This window comes from Syngnathus acus, chromosome 9 (genome assembly GCF_901709675.1).
Source record: "Syngnathus acus chromosome 9, fSynAcu1.2, whole genome shotgun sequence".
NCBI lineage: Eukaryota > Metazoa > Chordata > Actinopteri > Syngnathiformes > Syngnathidae > Syngnathus > Syngnathus acus.
Genome location: NC_051094.1, coordinates 19,161,912 through 19,180,370, shown reverse-complemented (window position 1 = coordinate 19,180,370; position 18,459 = coordinate 19,161,912). Strand labels below are relative to the sequence as shown.

General features: G+C 43.7%; 1 protein-coding gene and 1 long non-coding RNA gene across 2 annotated transcripts; both read right to left on the bottom strand.

Annotated features, from left to right (window-relative positions):
• Positions 1 to 563: 563 nt before the first annotated feature.
• Positions 564 to 15,433, bottom strand: LOC119127574. The gene is made up of 3 exons (XR_005098859.1): positions 15,383 to 15,433; positions 15,174 to 15,314; positions 564 to 574 (listed from the first exon to the last, which is right to left on the bottom strand). It is a non-coding gene; the product is annotated as an uncharacterized LOC119127574 (long non-coding RNA).
• A 430-nt stretch (positions 15,434 to 15,863) lies between these two features.
• On the bottom strand, positions 15,864 to 18,044 carry LOC119127506. Its single transcript, XM_037259475.1, has 2 exons — positions 16,161 to 18,044; positions 15,864 to 16,119 (listed from the first exon to the last, which is right to left on the bottom strand). Exon 1 carries the CDS (start codon positions 18,010 to 18,012, stop codon positions 16,201 to 16,203), a length of 1,812 nt encoding a protein of 603 aa, XP_037115370.1. The 5' UTR covers positions 18,013 to 18,044; the 3' UTR covers positions 15,864 to 16,119; positions 16,161 to 16,200.
• Positions 18,045 to 18,459: the final 415 nt, after the last annotated feature.

Sequence of the window (18,459 nt, the reverse complement as noted above, 5' to 3'; positions counted from 1 at the left end):
CAATGATACTGTTTGACTTTAGAGGTTTTACAATTTCAAAAACAGTACGGAAAACACTCTTGATGCATATACTTGAAATACTATTTGACCACATTATCATAAGATAATTTAGTGTGAAAGAATTTAAAGCTGAAACAGTAATCTTTTTGCTGCCTTTTGGTGCTTTAGAATGGGAAATAAATTTCACCCCAATACATGCAAAATCCATTTTCACACTGAATTCCCAACAAAGTGGTGTTATCAAAAGTGTAACAGTAAAGATTTATTCCCCCATACCTTTCAGACTGAACTTGGCTCGTGAAGGTTTGAAAGACCAGGTGAATCAGTTATGTCATTGATTTTTTTTTTGGATGTCGACTCATTGTGTGAGCTTTAATCAAATAAAAAGAAACTGAGGTGACTTTTGGCTTTTTGCTGTGTGGGGTCACCACAGCGAGTCGCTCACATGATATTGTTTGGCAATGCAACCCACCCATTTTTGTTCAGACTTGGGACTGACTGTGGAAAAACTGCAGTTTTGGGTTGTGAAATTTTTAAAAGATGTGACAGTCTAATACCATGGAGGTGCCTGTGGCTTGTGATTGCATAAATGAGTCAGAGTACGGCAAAATGGAAGGAGGAAGAGACTATGTATGTGTCTGCTGAAAATGGCTATTGGTTGACAGAATTGCTCTATTTTGGTTGTGTTTTTGGTGACATTACTTTTTACAAGTGAGATTATTATGAAATACCACAGTATAAGAAAAACAAATACCGTAATTTTCGGACTATAAGTCGCACCGGAGTATAAGTCGCACCAGCCATAAAATGCCCAAAAAAGTGAAAAAAAAAACATATAAGTCGCTCCGGAGTATAAGTCGCATTTTGGGGGGCAATTTATTCGACAAAATCCAACACCAAGAACAGTCATGAACGAGCAACAACAGGCTAAACGATAGGTATGCTAACACAAACTAAGAGCTGAGAACGGCCCTGACGTAAAATTCAGAGTTATTCAAAAAACTATTACATAAATAACACGTTAATAAAACCATCCGTGTCACTCCAATTCATTAAATCCATCAATCGTCCTTTGTCAACAATGCGTGCGCGCCGCTGACGGCTCTTGCACTTCTAAATATTCCACAGGCCCATATAACGATATATAAATTATATATCAAATAACTATTATATAAGCAATAATGTTATCAAACCATCTGTGCACTCTAAATCATTAAATCCATCGATCAAATTCCTCGTCCTTTGTCAACAACACCGCGCGTGCGTGCGCCCTGACGTCAGCCTTGTCGTTATTCCACAGATCTACTATATAACTATATTGTAGCGTTAACAAAGTTCAAGGAAAGACGTGGGTTTGGTAAACGGCTCTTTATTTAACAAAACAAACTTACAGGCGTGTGGCGGCGTGGACTTCCAGCCACGGAAATGGAAGAGAGCTCCATAGACCAGTGGTCCCCAACCACCGGGCCGCGGACCGGTACCGGTCCGTGGGTCACTTGGTACCGGGCCGCCAAGCCGCACAGAAAAAAAAAAAATTATCGACGATCAATTAATTCAGGTCAAGACACTCGTCCCGGTCACGTGACATGTTTCCCCAGTCGAGCCCGCAAAGCTAATATGTGGCGACAGGCTAACTAACCAGGCAATGAAGCATTCAAAACTGCTTCAACACATGGAGACCAAGCATCCTGCAATAAAAGACAAACCTTAATCACTTCGGGTGTCATTGTCTCCGATTACGTCTAGATGGGACCGGCTCGTTTCTGAGAAACAAACTCAGTGCTCCCACTAATTCAACGTAATGGTGAGTTTTATTTTTGTCATTTGTACTTGTTTTTATGTCAGTCGTATCATTTTATTTCATCGTATTTATATATTTATTATAAATGTATTATTTATTTATTTATATAAATGTATTATTTATTTATATAAATGCCGGTCCGCGAAAATATTTCTGACATGTAACCGGTCCGTGGCGCAAAAAAGGTTGGGGACCACTGCCATAGACGATAGGTATGCTAACGTAACATAAACACAAACTAAGAGCTGAGAACGGCCCTGACGTAAAATTCTGAGTTATTCAAAAAACGATTACATAAATAACACGTTAATAAAACCATCTGTGTCACTCCAATTCATTAAATCCATCAATCGTCCTTTGTCAACAATGCGTGCGCGCCGCTGACGGCTCTTGCACTTCAAAATATTCCACAGGCCCATATAACGATATATAAATTATATATTAAATAACTATTATATAAGCAATAATGTTATCAAACCATCTGTGCACTCTAAATCATTAAATCCATCGATCAAATTCCTCGTCCTTTGTCAACAACGCCGCGCGTGCGTGCGCCCTGACGTCAGCCTCGTCGTTATTCCACAGATCTACTATATAACTACCGTTTTTTTCCATGTATAATGCGCACAATTTAACTAATTTATTGTCCTAAAATCTGGGGTGCGCATTATACATGGGTAAATTTTTTTTTAATTATTATTATTTTTTTTATTTATTTATTTTTTTTTTGTGAAGAAAATCATGGTACAACAATTTTTGAAGAAAATCTTGTCACGGATGGTTCTTCACAACGTCACTTTCCTCTCTTTTCATTTTAACCTAACTGATCGCGGTGGTGCCTTTCTGGGCAGTCGGAGAAATCAACGCCAACAAAAAAAATACATCCAGCCTAGTTAAGAAATCACCAGAAAGATCACCATGACAATTGTGAATAATAAATAAATAATTATTATATATATTATATATATTATTATTATTATAATAATAAATAATTGTGATAAATAACTGGAACATCACTCAAATATTGGTGATCCCGTTGAGAGTCTCACATATTTCTTCGCTATCGAGTTTGCTACTGCATGCGCAGTGATACTGACCGGCAGAATAACATCCGGTTGTTCCCAAAGATGATCTTTTTTCTGAAATAATTTTATGTTTACGGACTTAAGTAACCCGGCCGGGTCATACCAAAGACTATAAAAATGGGACCCATTGCCTCCCTGCTTGGCACTCAGCATTAAGGGTTGGAATTGGGGGGTTAGTGTCATGCTGTCAGGTTTTGTAGTTTGTTTTATTTTGTCCTGTGCTTCATCGTATCACTTCCTGTTTTATTTTGTATGTCACGTTTCAGATCGTGGGTCCTTCCCCTGCACGACAGTCCACTTGACCTCCTGTTACCCAACTACATACACCTGTGTCGTCCGCCCTGATCGTCTGCACCTGTGTCCTCCCCCTTCCGTGTGTGTATTTAGCCTGCGTTTTCCCCTTGTCTTGTGCCAGTGCGTCTTGCGTGTCATGACCACCAGCGATCCCTTAGTACCAGACATTCCCCGTGAAAGTCTTTTTGCCCAAGCTCGGTGTTTTGTTCGTTGGATTTTGCCTTCGTTATTCCCTCAGTTTGAGGCGCTTTTTGTTTGCTGTTCGCAGCCTTTTTTCCCTCGTGTTGAGGCGCTTTTTGTTTTTGCCTTTTTCCCTCTTCTTGAGGCGCCTTTTGTTCCTAGTGCTGTTTTCCGTGGAGGAAATAAACACCTTGTTTTGAACTCTGCATTCGAGTCCTCTCCCTGCTCTGAGCCTGACAGTTAGATCACCAAATGATTCCCGAGCGCGGCGCCGCTGCTGCTCACTGCTCCCCTCTCCCCCAGGGGATGGATCAAAATCACACGGGGATGGGTCAAATGCAGAGGACAAATTTCACCACACCCAGACGCGTGTGTGACGATCATTGGGACTTTAAAAAAAAAAAAAAAAAAAAAAAGTCAAAATTTGGGTGCGTATTATACATGGGTACAGGCTTTTTTCCAGCATCGACATGCCATTTTTAGGGTGCGTATTATACATGGGGGCGCATTATACATGGAAAAAAACGCTATATTGTAGCGTTAACAAAGTTCAAGGAAAGACGTGGGTTTGGTAAACGGCTCTTTATTTAACAAAACAAACTTCCAGGCGTGTGGCGGTGTGGACTTCCAGCCACGGAAATGGAAGAGAGCTCCATAGAATAGGACCGGGCGTGCGTAAAAGCCATGACCGAGCCCCATCCACCGTCCCCGGACAGCCACCCGGCCGAGCGCCGGCCCTCGACTTCCATCCACGGAGGTGAAAGACAGCTCGGTAGAGAAGGACCGGGCGTGCGTAAAAGCATTGTCCGAGCCCCATCCACCGTCCCTGGACAGCCACCCGACCGAGCGCCGGCCCCCGACTTCAATCCACGGAAGTGAAAGAGAGCTCCGTCGAGTCAATCTTTGTCCTTTATGTAAACAACGCCGCGTCGCGCTGCTGACCTCGCGCTGCTGACCTCGCGCTGCTGACCTCACGCTGCTGACCGCGACGTCGCGCTGCTGACGTCACTTGAAATTCAAATTACAGTAATCCCTTGCTACATTGCGGTTCGTTTATCGCGGTTTCTTTTTTTTGTTTTTTTTTTGAAATTTTTTGAAAAAAACATATAAGTCGCTCCTGAGTATAAGTCGCCCCCCCCACCCAAACTATGAAAAAAATCGCGATTTATAGTCCGAAAATTACGGTACAAGCCTATTGTTATAGTGCATCTCACAACAGCTGTAGCTATAATATATAGTATACTCCAAAACGTCTCATAGTTCCGCTTTTTGCCACTAGAAGACAATGTCAATACGTTTTCTAAATTACTGCACTGCAGCCTGACTAGACTTTGTCCTCTGAGCCATATTTGCCAACTTTGGTTTGTGAAAAATTGTGAGATTTTTTTTTTTTTTACCAGAGTTCTTAAAGGCTCTGGATGTTGTGGGGCTGTCCTGGCTGACACGCCTCTACAACATTGTGTGGACATCGGGGATGGTGCCTCTGGATTGGCAGACTGGGGTGGTGGTTCTCCTCTTTAAGAAGAGGGACCGGAGGGTGTGTTCCAACTACAGAGGAATCACTCCTGAGCCTCCCTGGTAAGGTCTATTCAGGGGTACTGGAGAGGAGGGTCCGTCGGGAGGTCGAACCTCGGATTCAGGAGGAGCAGTGTGGTTTTCGTCCTGGCCGTGGAACAGTGGACCAGCTCTATACCCTCGGCAGGATCCTCGAGGGTGCATGGGAGTTCGCTCACCAGTCCACATGTGTTTTGTAGACTTGGAGAAGGCGTTTGACCGTGTCCCTCGGGAAGTTCTGTCGAGGGTGCTTCAGGAGTACGGGGTGCCAAACCAACTGATAAGGGCAGTTCGGTCCCTGTATCATCGATGCCAGAGTTTGGTCCGCATTTCCGGCAGTAAGTCGGATTCGTTCCCAGTGAGGGTTGGACTTGCCCTGTGTCACCGATTCTGTTCATAACTTTTATGGACAGAATTTCTAGGCGCAGCCGAGGTGTTGAGAGTGTCCGGTTTGGGGACCTCAGCATTGCATCTCTGCTTTTCTGCAGACGACGTGGTGCTGTTGGCTTCTTCAAGCCGTGAACTCCAGCTCTCACTGGAGCGGTTCACAGGATGAGGATCACCACCTCCAAATCTGAGTCCATGGTCCTCAGTCGGAAAAGGGTGGAATGCCCTCTCCGGATGGGGGATGAGATCCTGCCCAAAGTGGGGGAGTTCAAGTATCTTGGGGTCTTGTTCACGAGTGAGGGCAGGATGGAGCGGGAGATCAGATCGACAGGTGGATTGGTGCAGCGTCAGCTGTAATGCGGACTCTGTACCGGTCCATCGTGGTGAAAAGAGAGCTGAGCCAAAAGGTAAAGCTCTCAATGTACCGGTCGATCGACGCTCCTACCCTCAGCTATGGTCAGGAGCTATGGGTCATGACCGAAAGAACAAGATCCCGGATACAACCGGCCGAAATGAGTTTCCTCCGCAGGGTGTCCGGGGTCTCCCTTAGAGATAGGGTGAGAGGCTCGGCCATCCGGGAGAGACTCGGAGTAGAGCCTCTGCTCCTCCAAGTTGAGAGCAGCCAGATGAGGTGGCTTGGGCATCTCATCAGGATTCGTCCTGGACGCATCCGGGCATGTCCCACCGGTAGGAGACCCCATGGACAACCCAGGATGCGCTGGAGAGACTATATATTTCAGTTGGCTTCGGAACGCCTTGGGATCCCCTGGGATGAGCTGGACGAAGTGGCTGGGGAGTGGGAAGTCTGGGCATCCCTCCTAAAGCCGTTGCCCCCGCGACCCAACCCCAGATAAGCGGAAGATGGATGGATGGATGGATGGATGGATGGATTTATTTTTTTTTATTAAAATTTTAACCCCCCAGCTACAGTGGTCTGCAACCACCGGTCCTCTCTGGTACCATTCTGTGGACCACTCGGTAACAGGCCATAGGATATTAAAAAAATAATCACACACGCACGCACGCACGCACACACAAACACATGCACACACATGCACACACATCACACACACACACACACACACACACACACACACACACACACACACACACACACACACACACACACACACACACACACAGCTTGCTTCAATGTAGTGCAAGTACAGTAACTGTACATTTCATGAACGTGTACAACTGCATTTGCCAATGAACTGTATAACACTGAGATCTCAATAGAATAATGACCAGCCATATGCAGTAACGTAATGTAAACGAATGCCTCATGCTAATATTTTGTGTGATGCAACATTTAACCGCTGCCAGAAAATTCCAGGATATATATTCCGTATTTTCCAAGCTATAAGTCGCAGTTTTTTTGATAGTTTGGCCAGGGTGCGACTTATAATCAGGAGTGACTTATATGTGAAATTATTAACACATTGTTACTTGATCATTAACACATTACGTACTTACTAGTAGTTTATCACTTCACATTTATTTTCACTTTAAACCGCATGAGGGCGCTCTAGGCCTGTGGAATAATTGGAACTGCAACTGACGATGAGTCTGAATCCATCCACTGACTTCCGGAGTCAGCGTAGTAGTTTATAACACAGAGGACAGAGATTGACACAGAGGATGAAGATTTTGATGGATTTAATGATTTGGAGTGACACGGATGGTTCGATAAACTTGTTATTTATGTTATAGTTATTTGATATATAGTTTATAGAGTGTAGCAACTTGTATATTGTTAGAGTTCTGTAGTTTCTGATTGCCTAGGGAGGCCATGAAGGCAGCAGGAGGGAGGAGACGGGAAGAGAGTGCCAGGGCGCATTGTTAGTGAGGCGACACACATTGTGTCTTGGCGCGTATGTTGAACTCTTGTTTTGTGAAATAAAGCGCCGGTTACTAGCCCACGATTTTCCTGGTACTTCGGTAACGCTAAAATATAGTTATATAGGCCTGTGGAATAATTGGAACCGCAACTGACGATGAGTCTGACGTCAGCGCCGCATGTACTTACAGAGTCAGCAGCGGCGTTTTTTACACAGAGGACGAAGAATTCGATGGATTTTGTCATGTCTCGTCCCCAGTTCTGTGTCTGTGTGCTCGCCCCTCCCTTCCTGTGTGCCCTTGATTGTGTGATCACACGCACCTGCCTCTCATTACCTGTCTTGTATTTAAGTTCTGTTTGCGTGTCACTCTATGTCGGAGCATTGCACGAGATGTGCGGACCATGCATGTCTCACTGTCACGCGGTTTGTTTTGTTCCGGTCTTTTGTTTCACGCTTTGGCGGTCTGTCCTTTTGGTTTTGCTTAGTCACGTCAGTTTGCCGGGTTTGTCCTTTGGTTTCTGCAATAAACCCTGGTCCAAGCTGCATTTGGTCGTCCTCGCTCCATTCCTCCACCCCGTTCCTGACAGATTTAATGATTTTGAGTGACACAAATGGTTTAAACTTGTTATTTAAGTTATAATTATCAGGGCTGTGGACTCGGTCGGATTTTTGCACCGAGTCCGAGTCCGGCCTCTTGACCACCGAGTCCGAGTCCGGCTGTCCATTTTTTCTGTTAATTCATGTGACTGCTTAGTCTTTATTCAAGGCTAATTTAGATCAAAATCTAAATAATTAAAACAGTTTTGTGATGGCTTTGTCTTTATTAAACATATAAACAAATACAATAAACAGATACTTTCAAGTTTCAATTCAACGACTTGAGTTTGTTCTTAGGAACAAAATCGCCTCAACCAAGTCAGCCTTCATCGCGCCGCGCTGATCAGACATGATAAACTTGAGCCCGGAAAACAGGCGCTCTACGCTGACTTGGCTGATTGGCATTGCTGTTAGTGTCCGAGTCGCTGCCTTGAGGCCGGACGGATAACGATCAGCTGTAACAAATGGGCTCTCTTTCATTCGACCAAGTGCCAACATTGCCCAAATTTCTTGGCTGGTTCGGCTTATATAGGATCCCTTGCTGAGAGCGCGGACGTAAAAGTGAGGCGACGTTCCAATCGGACGTCGGATCGATAACATTTTCCCTGCCCTACCGGAGTTGTGCTAGTTCATAACGTAGATCACTCATGGCGTAGTCATAAATGTACGGTTGACAATTTAACCGATAGAAGTGGATACATTGGAACATAACCTACACTCTAATATATTATTTGACATGGTATTAAATGCGTGGCTTTACAAAAATAGTCATTGAAGCCCACCCTTAGCCCTGAGTGCCATTGGCATGAGGCAAAACGCTTGAAAACACACACTCTCGCCCAATTAAATAACCATTCTGAAACACAGGACATGTAAGATAATATTTTTTAATCATTAATTACACCATTATAGCTCAGACATTTATCTAAACACAAATAATTAGTGACGACCCCACAACTATCGAAACACATCAATGGTATAAGCTGGGTGACATAATCGTCCTTGACATTGGTACATAATGTAAACATTAGCCTAAGTGCAACTCAACGTGGCCGCATTGATCGTAAGCAGGGCTGTGGACAGTATTCCTACGCGGATTCTCAGCAGCATGATAAAAATAAAATTGAACGTATTTTTTGTATTGTCGGATCAGCACAGAGTCCGAGTCCTAGTCCGGCAAAAATGACCGAGACCGACCGAGTCCGAGTCCCCGAGTCCGAGTCCACAGCCCTGATAATTATTTGAATAACTGTTAATATGTTAGTTCAGGCATGTTCTCAGTTCCTCATTTGTGTTTATGTAATGTTAGCATACCGTATTGTTTAGCCTGTTGCCTATTCATGTCTGTCCTTGGTGTTGTATTTTGTCAAATAAAGTACCGCGAAAAATGCAACTTGTACTCCGGTGCAACTTATACGTTTTTTATTTCTTTATTATGCATTTTATGGCTCGTGCGACTTGTACTCTGGAGAGACTTGTAGTCCGGATAATACGGTATATATATTTTTATCCGAGCACAAATTTGTACGTGTTTGGACAGACCAAGCTGACAGAAAAATTGGGTTTGGTATCAATTTTATCATTTGACAGCAAATGCATTATTCTGCCGAGAGGAGAAAGCATCATCTTGCACCATGGCTAATAACGGACACAACATGGGGCAAATTAGCAGCAGAACTTTGATGTAAAATAAAACATTCACATCCATCACCTGGTTCTTTCCGTAATCCCCTTTATTTAAAATCCTCTTTTTGTTGCTTAAATACAGTCTTGTTTTGACCGACATATTTTTCAACACCCGCTATAGTGCCAGGGGTCACCAACTCCGGTCCTCAAGGGCTCCTATCCAGCCTGTTTTATGTGCAGCCCTACTACAACCCACCTATTCAAGATTCAAGAGTTTTTATTCGCCATGTTTGAGCGTGCCAAACAAGGAATTTGACTTCGGTAAAACACACCCTCTGTTCAACATATAGGTGACTAACAACACTCAGGACATGTGAATCGAAGAGAACAGGAGAGAAAATACCAGAAGAAGACTGTCCGATGTTTAACAGCGCTTCTCTAGTAAAAGTGATCCGGGATGGACAGCAGAGGACACAGAAAACACACAAAATAAGACAAATAAATAGAGAGCGGCTCACCGTGGCCGCCATCCGCGGCGCCATCATATGATCAGCTCATTACTATGCTCTATAAAAGCCTGATAATCCTGATTATTTGAATCGCGTGTGTTGCAGTGGGGATGCATCTAAAACAGGCCGGATAGGGGCACATTTGAGAGACTATGTCTCTCGACTAGCCTAGGAATCCTTAGGATCCCTCCAGAAGAGTTGAATAGGGGAAGTTTGGGGTTCCCTGCTGAAGCTACTGCCCCTGCGACCCAACTCCGAATAATTAGTAGATAATGGATGGCTGGAAGAATACACTATAAATTAGGGCATGGACCTGCTCCTATAATCCCCGGTCACTTGTGGCAACTTTTTTTTTTTTTATACGTATATCCACCCTAGGGCAAAACTTTCTGTTGCCAATGAACACATAAAGGGAACATATTTATAAGTTGGAGTTGATTTCTCCTGATGACCCCAAATTTGTAATGGGTGATTTCAATCATTGTTCTTTTGATAAATGTCAGACAAATTTCCACCAATATGTAACTTGTACTACTAGACAAGGTAAATTATTTGATAAGTTTTATGGATCTATTACAGGCGCTTTTAAATCTGTCCCCCTTCCTCCCATTGCTTCGGCTGACCATCACACTATCTTCTCTGGCACCCACCTATTTTCCGATTTAAAACGTCTTATCAAAAACATCAAGCAGTGGCTGTGACCACTGATGAGCTCCAGGGATTGGGTTTTGAATCCACTGACTGTTTAACATCCTCAGTTGACCTTAATGACCACATGGAGACTGTCACCTTCCATCACATTCTGCATTATTCCCAGAAAGACTGACATCTGTGGATGAACCCTGAGACACTGCTGAGCAGCTGGAAGAGTAGCTCAACAAAGGTCCTAAATGTCTTGATACCGGTCGTTTTAACATCCTTAGTGATGAAGACCCTGGAGCGGATTCTCAAGAGCTTTATAAATTAAAATCATCATGTTGACCCTCGCGGCTCGGTGACGCACTGGGTAGCACGTCCGCCTCACAGTTACGAGGGTGCGGGTTCGATTCCCCCACCGGCCCTCCCTGTGTGGAGTTTCTCACCGGCCCCACGTGAGTTTTCTCCGGGCACTCCGGTTTCCTCCCACATCCCAAAAACATGCCTAGTAGGCCGATTGAGCACTCCAAATTGTCCTTAGGTGTGAGTGCAAGTGCGAATGGTTGTTTGTCTCTGTGTGCCCTCCGATTGGCTGGCAACTGGTTCAGGGTGTCCCCCGCCTACTGCCCGATGACGGGTGGGATAGGCTCCAGCACACTCCCGACCCCCGTGGGGACTAAGCGGTACAGAAAACGGATGGATGGATGTTGACACTCTGCAATTCGCTTACAGGTGTGGTAGGGGTGTGGACGATCTTCATTATAGACACCGTACCCAAACATTGCCAAGCATGCTTTTAACACCATGCTGGCACACGTCCTCGCTCCCACACCCTTCCATCTGGACCATGAGCTGGTTCTGCGGATTGTCAGCTTCTTAACAAGGAGGTCTCAGAGAGTGTTAGTGAACAGTATTGTGTCAGATGCATTCATCCACTGTCTCCCTCCAGGGGTGCGTTTCAACCCCCCTTTTGTAAATCTTTTATATGGATAATTGTAGTTCAACTCAGCAAAGTAGTTACTAAATTAAGTTTGCAGAAAACATTGTTAGAGTCTTTGCCCTCTGCTCCATCATTGGGCCATGGTCCTGCTCTGGAGTAAGTGACATCTTGGTGTGAGGATTCCTGCTTAGAGCTCAATCTAAACAAAACTAAGGCCATGATTGCGACTTTTTCAAACAAACAGACAACTTGCAGAGCCAGTATGCTCTACCATCAAAAGTGGGCCTGTGGATGTGATTCACGAGTGTAAATATCTTGGAACCATCTTTTATTAGCTTCTTAAATTAACAATGATGTTAATTGACACCACTCTTGAAAAATTGCCAACACTTATGTCTTCATCCAGAGTATTCCCTTCTTTTCATGTGCTGGCTGATTTTATGCAGTCTTTGTCCACCACCAATCACAGATGCACAGAGTCATAAATGTACCGTTTTTTTCCATGTATAATGCGCCCCCATGTATAATACGCACCCTAAAAATGGCATGTCGATGCTGGAAAAAAGCCTGTACCCATGTATAATACGCACCCAAATTTTGACTTTTTTTTTTTTTAAAGTCCCAATGATCGTCACACATGCATCTGGGTGTGGTGAAATTTGTCCTCTGCATTTGACCCATCCCCGTGTGATTTTGATCCATCCCCTGGGGGAGAGGGGAGCAGTGAGCAGCAGCGGCGCCGCGCTCGGGAATCATTTGGTGATCTAACCCCCCAATTCCAACCCTTAATGCTGAGTGCCAAGCAGGGAGGCAATGGGTCCCATTTTTATAGTCTTTGGTATGACCCGGCCGGGTTACTTAAGTCCGTAAACGTAAAATTATTTCAGAAAAAAGATCAACTTTGGGAACAACCGGATGTTATTCTGCCGGTCAGTATCACTGCGCATGCAGTAGCAAACTCGATAGCGAAGAAATATGTGAGACTCTCAACGGGATCACCAATATTTGAGTGATGTTCCAGTTATTTATCACAATTATTTATTATTATAATAATAATATATATAATATATATAATAATTATTTATTTATTATTCACAATTGTCATGGTGATCTTTCTGGTGATTTCTTAACTAGGCTGGATGTATTTTTTTTGTTGGCGTTGATTTCTCCGACCACCGCGATCAGTTAGGTTAAAATGAAAAGAGAGGAAAGTGACGTTGTCAAGAACCATCCGTGACAAGATTTTCTTCAAAAATTGTTGTACCATGATTTTCTTAAAAAAAAAAAAATAAAAAAATAAAAATTTACCCATGTATAATGCGCACCCCAGATTTTAGGACAATAAATTAGTTAAATTTTGCGCATTATACATGGAAAAAAAACGGTATGTTGTAAAATCATCAGATATGCTTGCACTAATATCTCCTGTTATGTTTGACCAGCAGGCTATGAGAGTTGCCCACAGGATTCTTAGAGACCCTGCCGTTCTGTTCACATTGTTTGAGTGGCTGCCATTTGGGCACAGGCTGAGGTGTGTGGGTTGAAAGACTCAAACTAGGAAGTCTACATCTATTCCTTCAGTAACTCCTCTTCTAAACGTAACTCCTCTTTTAAACACCACCCCTTCCTTCTCCGGCATGTTGTTATTGCAGCGGTTTAAACATCAGTTATGTTGGATTATTTTGTGAATTTAATCTTTTATCGATTATCTATTTATGACTGCAACTCAGTTATTCTCTGTGCCTTTAATTTCCCTTTGGGGATAAATAAATTGATTGATTGATAAAAGCCAAAGAATAAAAATATGTTTTAAAGGGACTTCTGTTGTGTGGAGTTAGTATACGTGTGTGTGTGTGCATGTGTATGCGTGTGTGTGTGTGTACGTGTGTTAAAAAGCTGATACAAAATGAAATGCAATGTGAGGGGAACAGCATAATAGAGGTGTAAATTTAAAAAATTATTAAAAATACAGTAATCCCTCGCGGTTCATCTATCGCGGCTTCAGTACATCGCGGATTTTTCCCAAAAAATAAAAAATTCCAAATAAAAATTCTAAATTGAGGAATTATGACACAAACGTTGTCTGTATGACAGCAGAAGGCAGGGAGTGCACACACAATTGCAGTACGTACACTTGTACCTTGTTATAAAAAAGTTGTTAAAATAATAATAAGAGATCTAAAAACATATTTATAGTATTGTACCTTGTTATAAAAAATCTTATAATAATAAATGGGTTATAAAAACATATTTACAGTATGTACACTTGTACCTTGTTATAAAAAAGTTGTTATAATAATAAGAGTTCTAAAAACATATTTACAGTATGTATTAGGGGTGTAACGATTCATCGATACACATCGATTAATCGATATAATGCTCTACGATTTATTGGCATCGATGCTAAACGTAAACATCGATTTATATCGCCGTGTTTGACCTCGGACATTAGACGCGACTTTATTTTGAAATCCAGTTCATTGTTGCTTGCTTCCTCTTTCCGGGAGCAGTACGCGGCGTGTTGTGTTGTGAGCAGAGCAGGCACGTGAAAGGGGAGCCGACAACTACGCGGCTCCTGGGCTGCTGCTATGGCTAGTGTCCAAGAAGACGAGGAAATTCGCTCCCCTTTGGGCTTCAAGTCATTCGTTTGGAAGCACTTTGGATTCCAAAGAAAAGATGGCTCAACGGACAATTAAAATTATTGTAAATAAATAGTTCAGTAATGCACTTTAATGTTAATGGTATTACAAAAAAGAAAGAATATTCATTTTTCTTTACTTATATGAGAAAAAATATAGGAATTTGATCAAGTTCAGTGTTAAAATAAGCCCTTTGTATACTACAATACTCTTGTAATTTCCTAAATAAAGAGTTTGCAGTACCTTGTTGATTTTGCGTATGAATTGTTATAAATCAGGATATTGTTCTATATTTTTTATTTTAAAAAAAAATAAAAAAAATAAAAATATCGATCGTGGAGCACTATATCGTGATGTATCGTGAATGAATCACAGCAGGCTTTAAGATATCGGCAAATATCGTATCGTGATTCTTTGTATCGATATGATATCGTATCGTGACAAAACCCGCGATTTACACCCCTAGTATGTATACTTTAGCTACATCTACACACACGTATCATATTTAAATTCATATTATTTATACATTATTTTCTGTATGTCATTTATACTATTATTATAGTATTTACATGTTTGAAACTATTAATGTTCTAATGATATCATATACACTTATATGGTTTAATATACATTTATTGATTCACAAAAAAATGTACCGTATTTTTCTGACTAAAAGTCGCTCTGGAATACAAGTCGCATCAGTCATAAAATGCACAATATGGAGGAAAAATACATATATAAGTCGCACCGGAAGATAAGTCGGGGAAATTTATTCGACAAAATCCAACACCAAAAACAGACATGAACCAGCAACAACAGGCTAACAATACGGTATGCTAACGTGACATAAACACAAACGAGAAGCTGAGAACGGGCCTGATGTAACATTAACACTTATTCAAATAATTATAACATAAATAACACCTTTATCAAACCATCTGTGTCACTCCAAATCATGAAAGCCATCGATCGAGTTCGTCCTCCTTTATGTAAACAAGTCTGACGTCAGCGGCGTGTTGCAGTTAAAATTTCTCTACAGGCCCATATAACAATATATAAACTATGTATGAAATAACAATAATTGTACTGATCCCCCTGTGCGTTATGTACTTCGTGTACGTTGTCACAGTTCATCAGCCAGCCAAACTCATGTATAGAACACTTGAGCCAGGATTCAGAGCGTCTTGCTCCCTTTATTTCTGTTCAGTGTTAAACACAACGAGTGAAACTGCAAGTGAATATTCTTCTTATCTTATAAACAATAATAAAGTTATCCAATAAACAATGATAACTTACAGCCGTTGATTCCGTGAGGATAAGGAGAGGAGAAAGATTCGCTTAGATGACACGAGTAATGCTAACGTCTCTCAACTCACCAGTTGTCAAGTCGCTTCAACAAAAAACATGCGCAGCTTCCGGTGCATTTCAAAATACATTTCCGGTTTGCTTCCGAACGACAAATAATCATTGTGTATGCTTCTTTACATAGAAAACATTTCTTACATCATGAAAACAATTCTGAGGGCAGAACACTCCCGTCTGGCATGTTTAGTTTTAGTTTAGTTTATTGTTTAGCACATATTATTATAACAAATAACAGTGCAGGGAGGGAGACGAAGCCTAGGGCTTGTAAGGAGCTCCACTCCTGTATAAACATGTAATGTTAATGTAATGCCACTAGCCTTTGAAACTACTTTCCTTTTTCTCAGTCCACTTTTAATCCGCCTTTTCCATGAGAAGGACCACTTCAGAAATGCGCCGCAGGTAAGTCTTCGAGGTGCCTTGTGATGAAGTTTTCACCTCAACCTTTCGGACCCTTCCATCGCTGCTCTCGGAGGTGGATATGACCATAGCCATCGGCCACTCATTCCTTGGCACTTGAGTTTGCTTTAGCAGCACAATGTCCCCAGGTTGAAGGTCGCGGCGTGTCCTGTGCCATTTACGTCTTGGATGGAGAGTGCTCAGGTACTCACTTCTCCAACGGTTCCAGAATTCGTTCGCCAGCGCCTGCACTTGCCTCCACTGGCCTCTCAGAAGGTCTTTCCCCCAAACTCGCCCGGAGGAGCAAGCAGGCCTGGCTTTTGTGTCAGTAGCATGGAAGGAGACAGCAAGACTTAAGCAGAGGGGTCTGATGAAATAGGGACCAACGGCCTGGCGTTGATTATTGCCGACACTTCCGCCATCAGCGTGCACAGGACCTCATGAGTCAGGCGAGTATGTTTGTTCTGCAGAAGCATGGAATCTAATATTCTTCGTGCCACCTCAATCATGCGTTCCCACACACCTCCCATGTGTGAAGCGTGTGGTGGGTTGAACTCCCACGTGCAGTCTTTGCTGTGGAGATAATTCAAGATCTTGTTCTGTTTTTCATGTGAGGGCCTCATCCCTAGTTCTGCACTAGCAGCCACGAAATTCGTCCCTCTGTCTGACCTGAGCTGCTTTGCTGGGCCCCTGACGGCAAAGAATCTCCGTAGCGCATTTATGCAACTGGCAGTATCCATCGATTCAATAATTTCAATGTGTACTCCTCTGGTGCACATGCATGTGAACAGAATGGCCCATCTTTTGCTTTCTGCCGCACCTCCACGAGTGCGTCGGGTCACCACTGTCCACGGTCCAAATACATCCAGCCCCACATAGCTGAAGGGTGGAGAGGTGTCGAGTCGCTCCGGAGGGAGGTCAGCCATTTTTTGCACTTCCATCTTCCCTCTCAGCTTACGGCATGTCACACAGTGATAGAGAATAGAGCTGACCAGCCTCTTGCCAGCGACAATCCATAGTCCAGCTGCCCTGATGGCTCCCTCTGTGAATTGTCGCCCCTGGTGCTTTACCTCTGCATGATGGTGTTCCACAAGCAGCCTGGTGACATGGTTTTGCTTCGGGAGGATGATTGGGTGTTTTATCTCTGAGTCGAGAGAATCATGCCTGAGGCGCCCTCCGACCCGCAGCAGGCCCTCACACATGTAGGGGTCCAGGGTCAAGATCTGACTTGAGTTAGAGACTTCTCTGTGTGCTTTAAGAGCAGCGTATTCATCTGGATATGCATCTCTCTGGACAGTCTCTAGTATGAGTCTCTTGGCTGCTGCAAGCTCCTCAGGAGTGCGAGGTCCGCTGCACTGATGCCAGCCTTTGCATGCATGCTGCGGTGTGTCTGTTGAGTCTGAGGTGGAGATTGACTTGTGAGAACGCATCTGATGTATCAGAAAGGACACGGCTCTCAGCAAGGAGCTCCATTTTGAAAAACGCTGGAATCTTGAGGAGGTAAGTGGCTTGGTTTCGATGTGCGTAAGTAAAGCTGTCACTTGCGGTCTGACCTCCACATCTTTCCCAGGCTCTATCAGATCGAACTGAATGTGCGTATCCAGCTTAGGAGTCTTGTGAAGAAAGTCGGGTCCTACGAACCACATTGTGTCCATCAGCTGTGATGCAGGTACTGACCTGGTGGCTAAGTCAGCGGTGTTATGTTCCGATGGCACATAATGCCACTGCTCAGGAGAGGTTGTTTGGCGAATACGATGCACACGATTGTGCACGTACACAAAGAAGCGCCTTGAGTCGTTATAGATGTATCCGAGGACCACCTTGCTGTCGGAGTAGAATTTCACAGCGTCTGGTTTGTAGTCCAGTTCACTCAAGATCAACTCTGCCAGCTCAACAGCCAGGACGGCACCACAGAGCTCGAGTCGTGGGGTCGTAGCCTCCGGCTGCGGTGACAGTCTAGCCTTCCCCATCACAAATCCCACTTTGCAAAGGCCCTCCTTACTGACTGCTCTTAAGTATGCAACCACCCCTATTGCCCAGTTAGATGCATCACAGAAAACACACAGTTCGGTGTACCTTGGCTCCGAGAGTGACATTGAAACATAGCAGCGGGGCACATGGAGGCTGCTCAGCTCTTTGAGTGATGATTCCCATGTTTCCCACATGCTCGCCTTTTCGTCAGGGAGTGGAGTGTCCCAATCCTGGACCCCACTGGACAGCTCTCGCAGCAGCAGCTGGGGCGGCCAGACCCAGCGGGTCGAAGACGCTGTTGACAACTGACAGCACCCCACGGCGAGTGTAAGGCTTATCAGCAATGGCTACCTTAAAGGTGAGCATGTCTGTGTTAATGTCCCAGCATAAGCCTAGGCTCCTCTGCGCAGGGAGAGAATCATCATCCTGCCCCAGCTCTCTAATGCCAGAGGCCAGTTTTTCAGGTTCGAAAGCTTTCATCACAGTGACACTGTTTGATACTATTTTGTGCAGCTTCAAATTAGACTCGGCGAGTGAGGCACAGGTACGTTTCAGCAGGTCTATGGCAGCAGACTCGGTGGGCAGTGACACGAGTCCATCATCAACGTAGAAATGTCTATGCACAAACTGTGTTGTGTCAG

Bases quoted from the DNA above. Each gene is read 5' to 3' on its own strand.
- LOC119127506 (XM_037259475.1), bottom strand. From the start codon at position 18,012: ATGTGGGAAACATGGGAATCATCACTCAAAGAGCTGAGCAGCCTCCAT.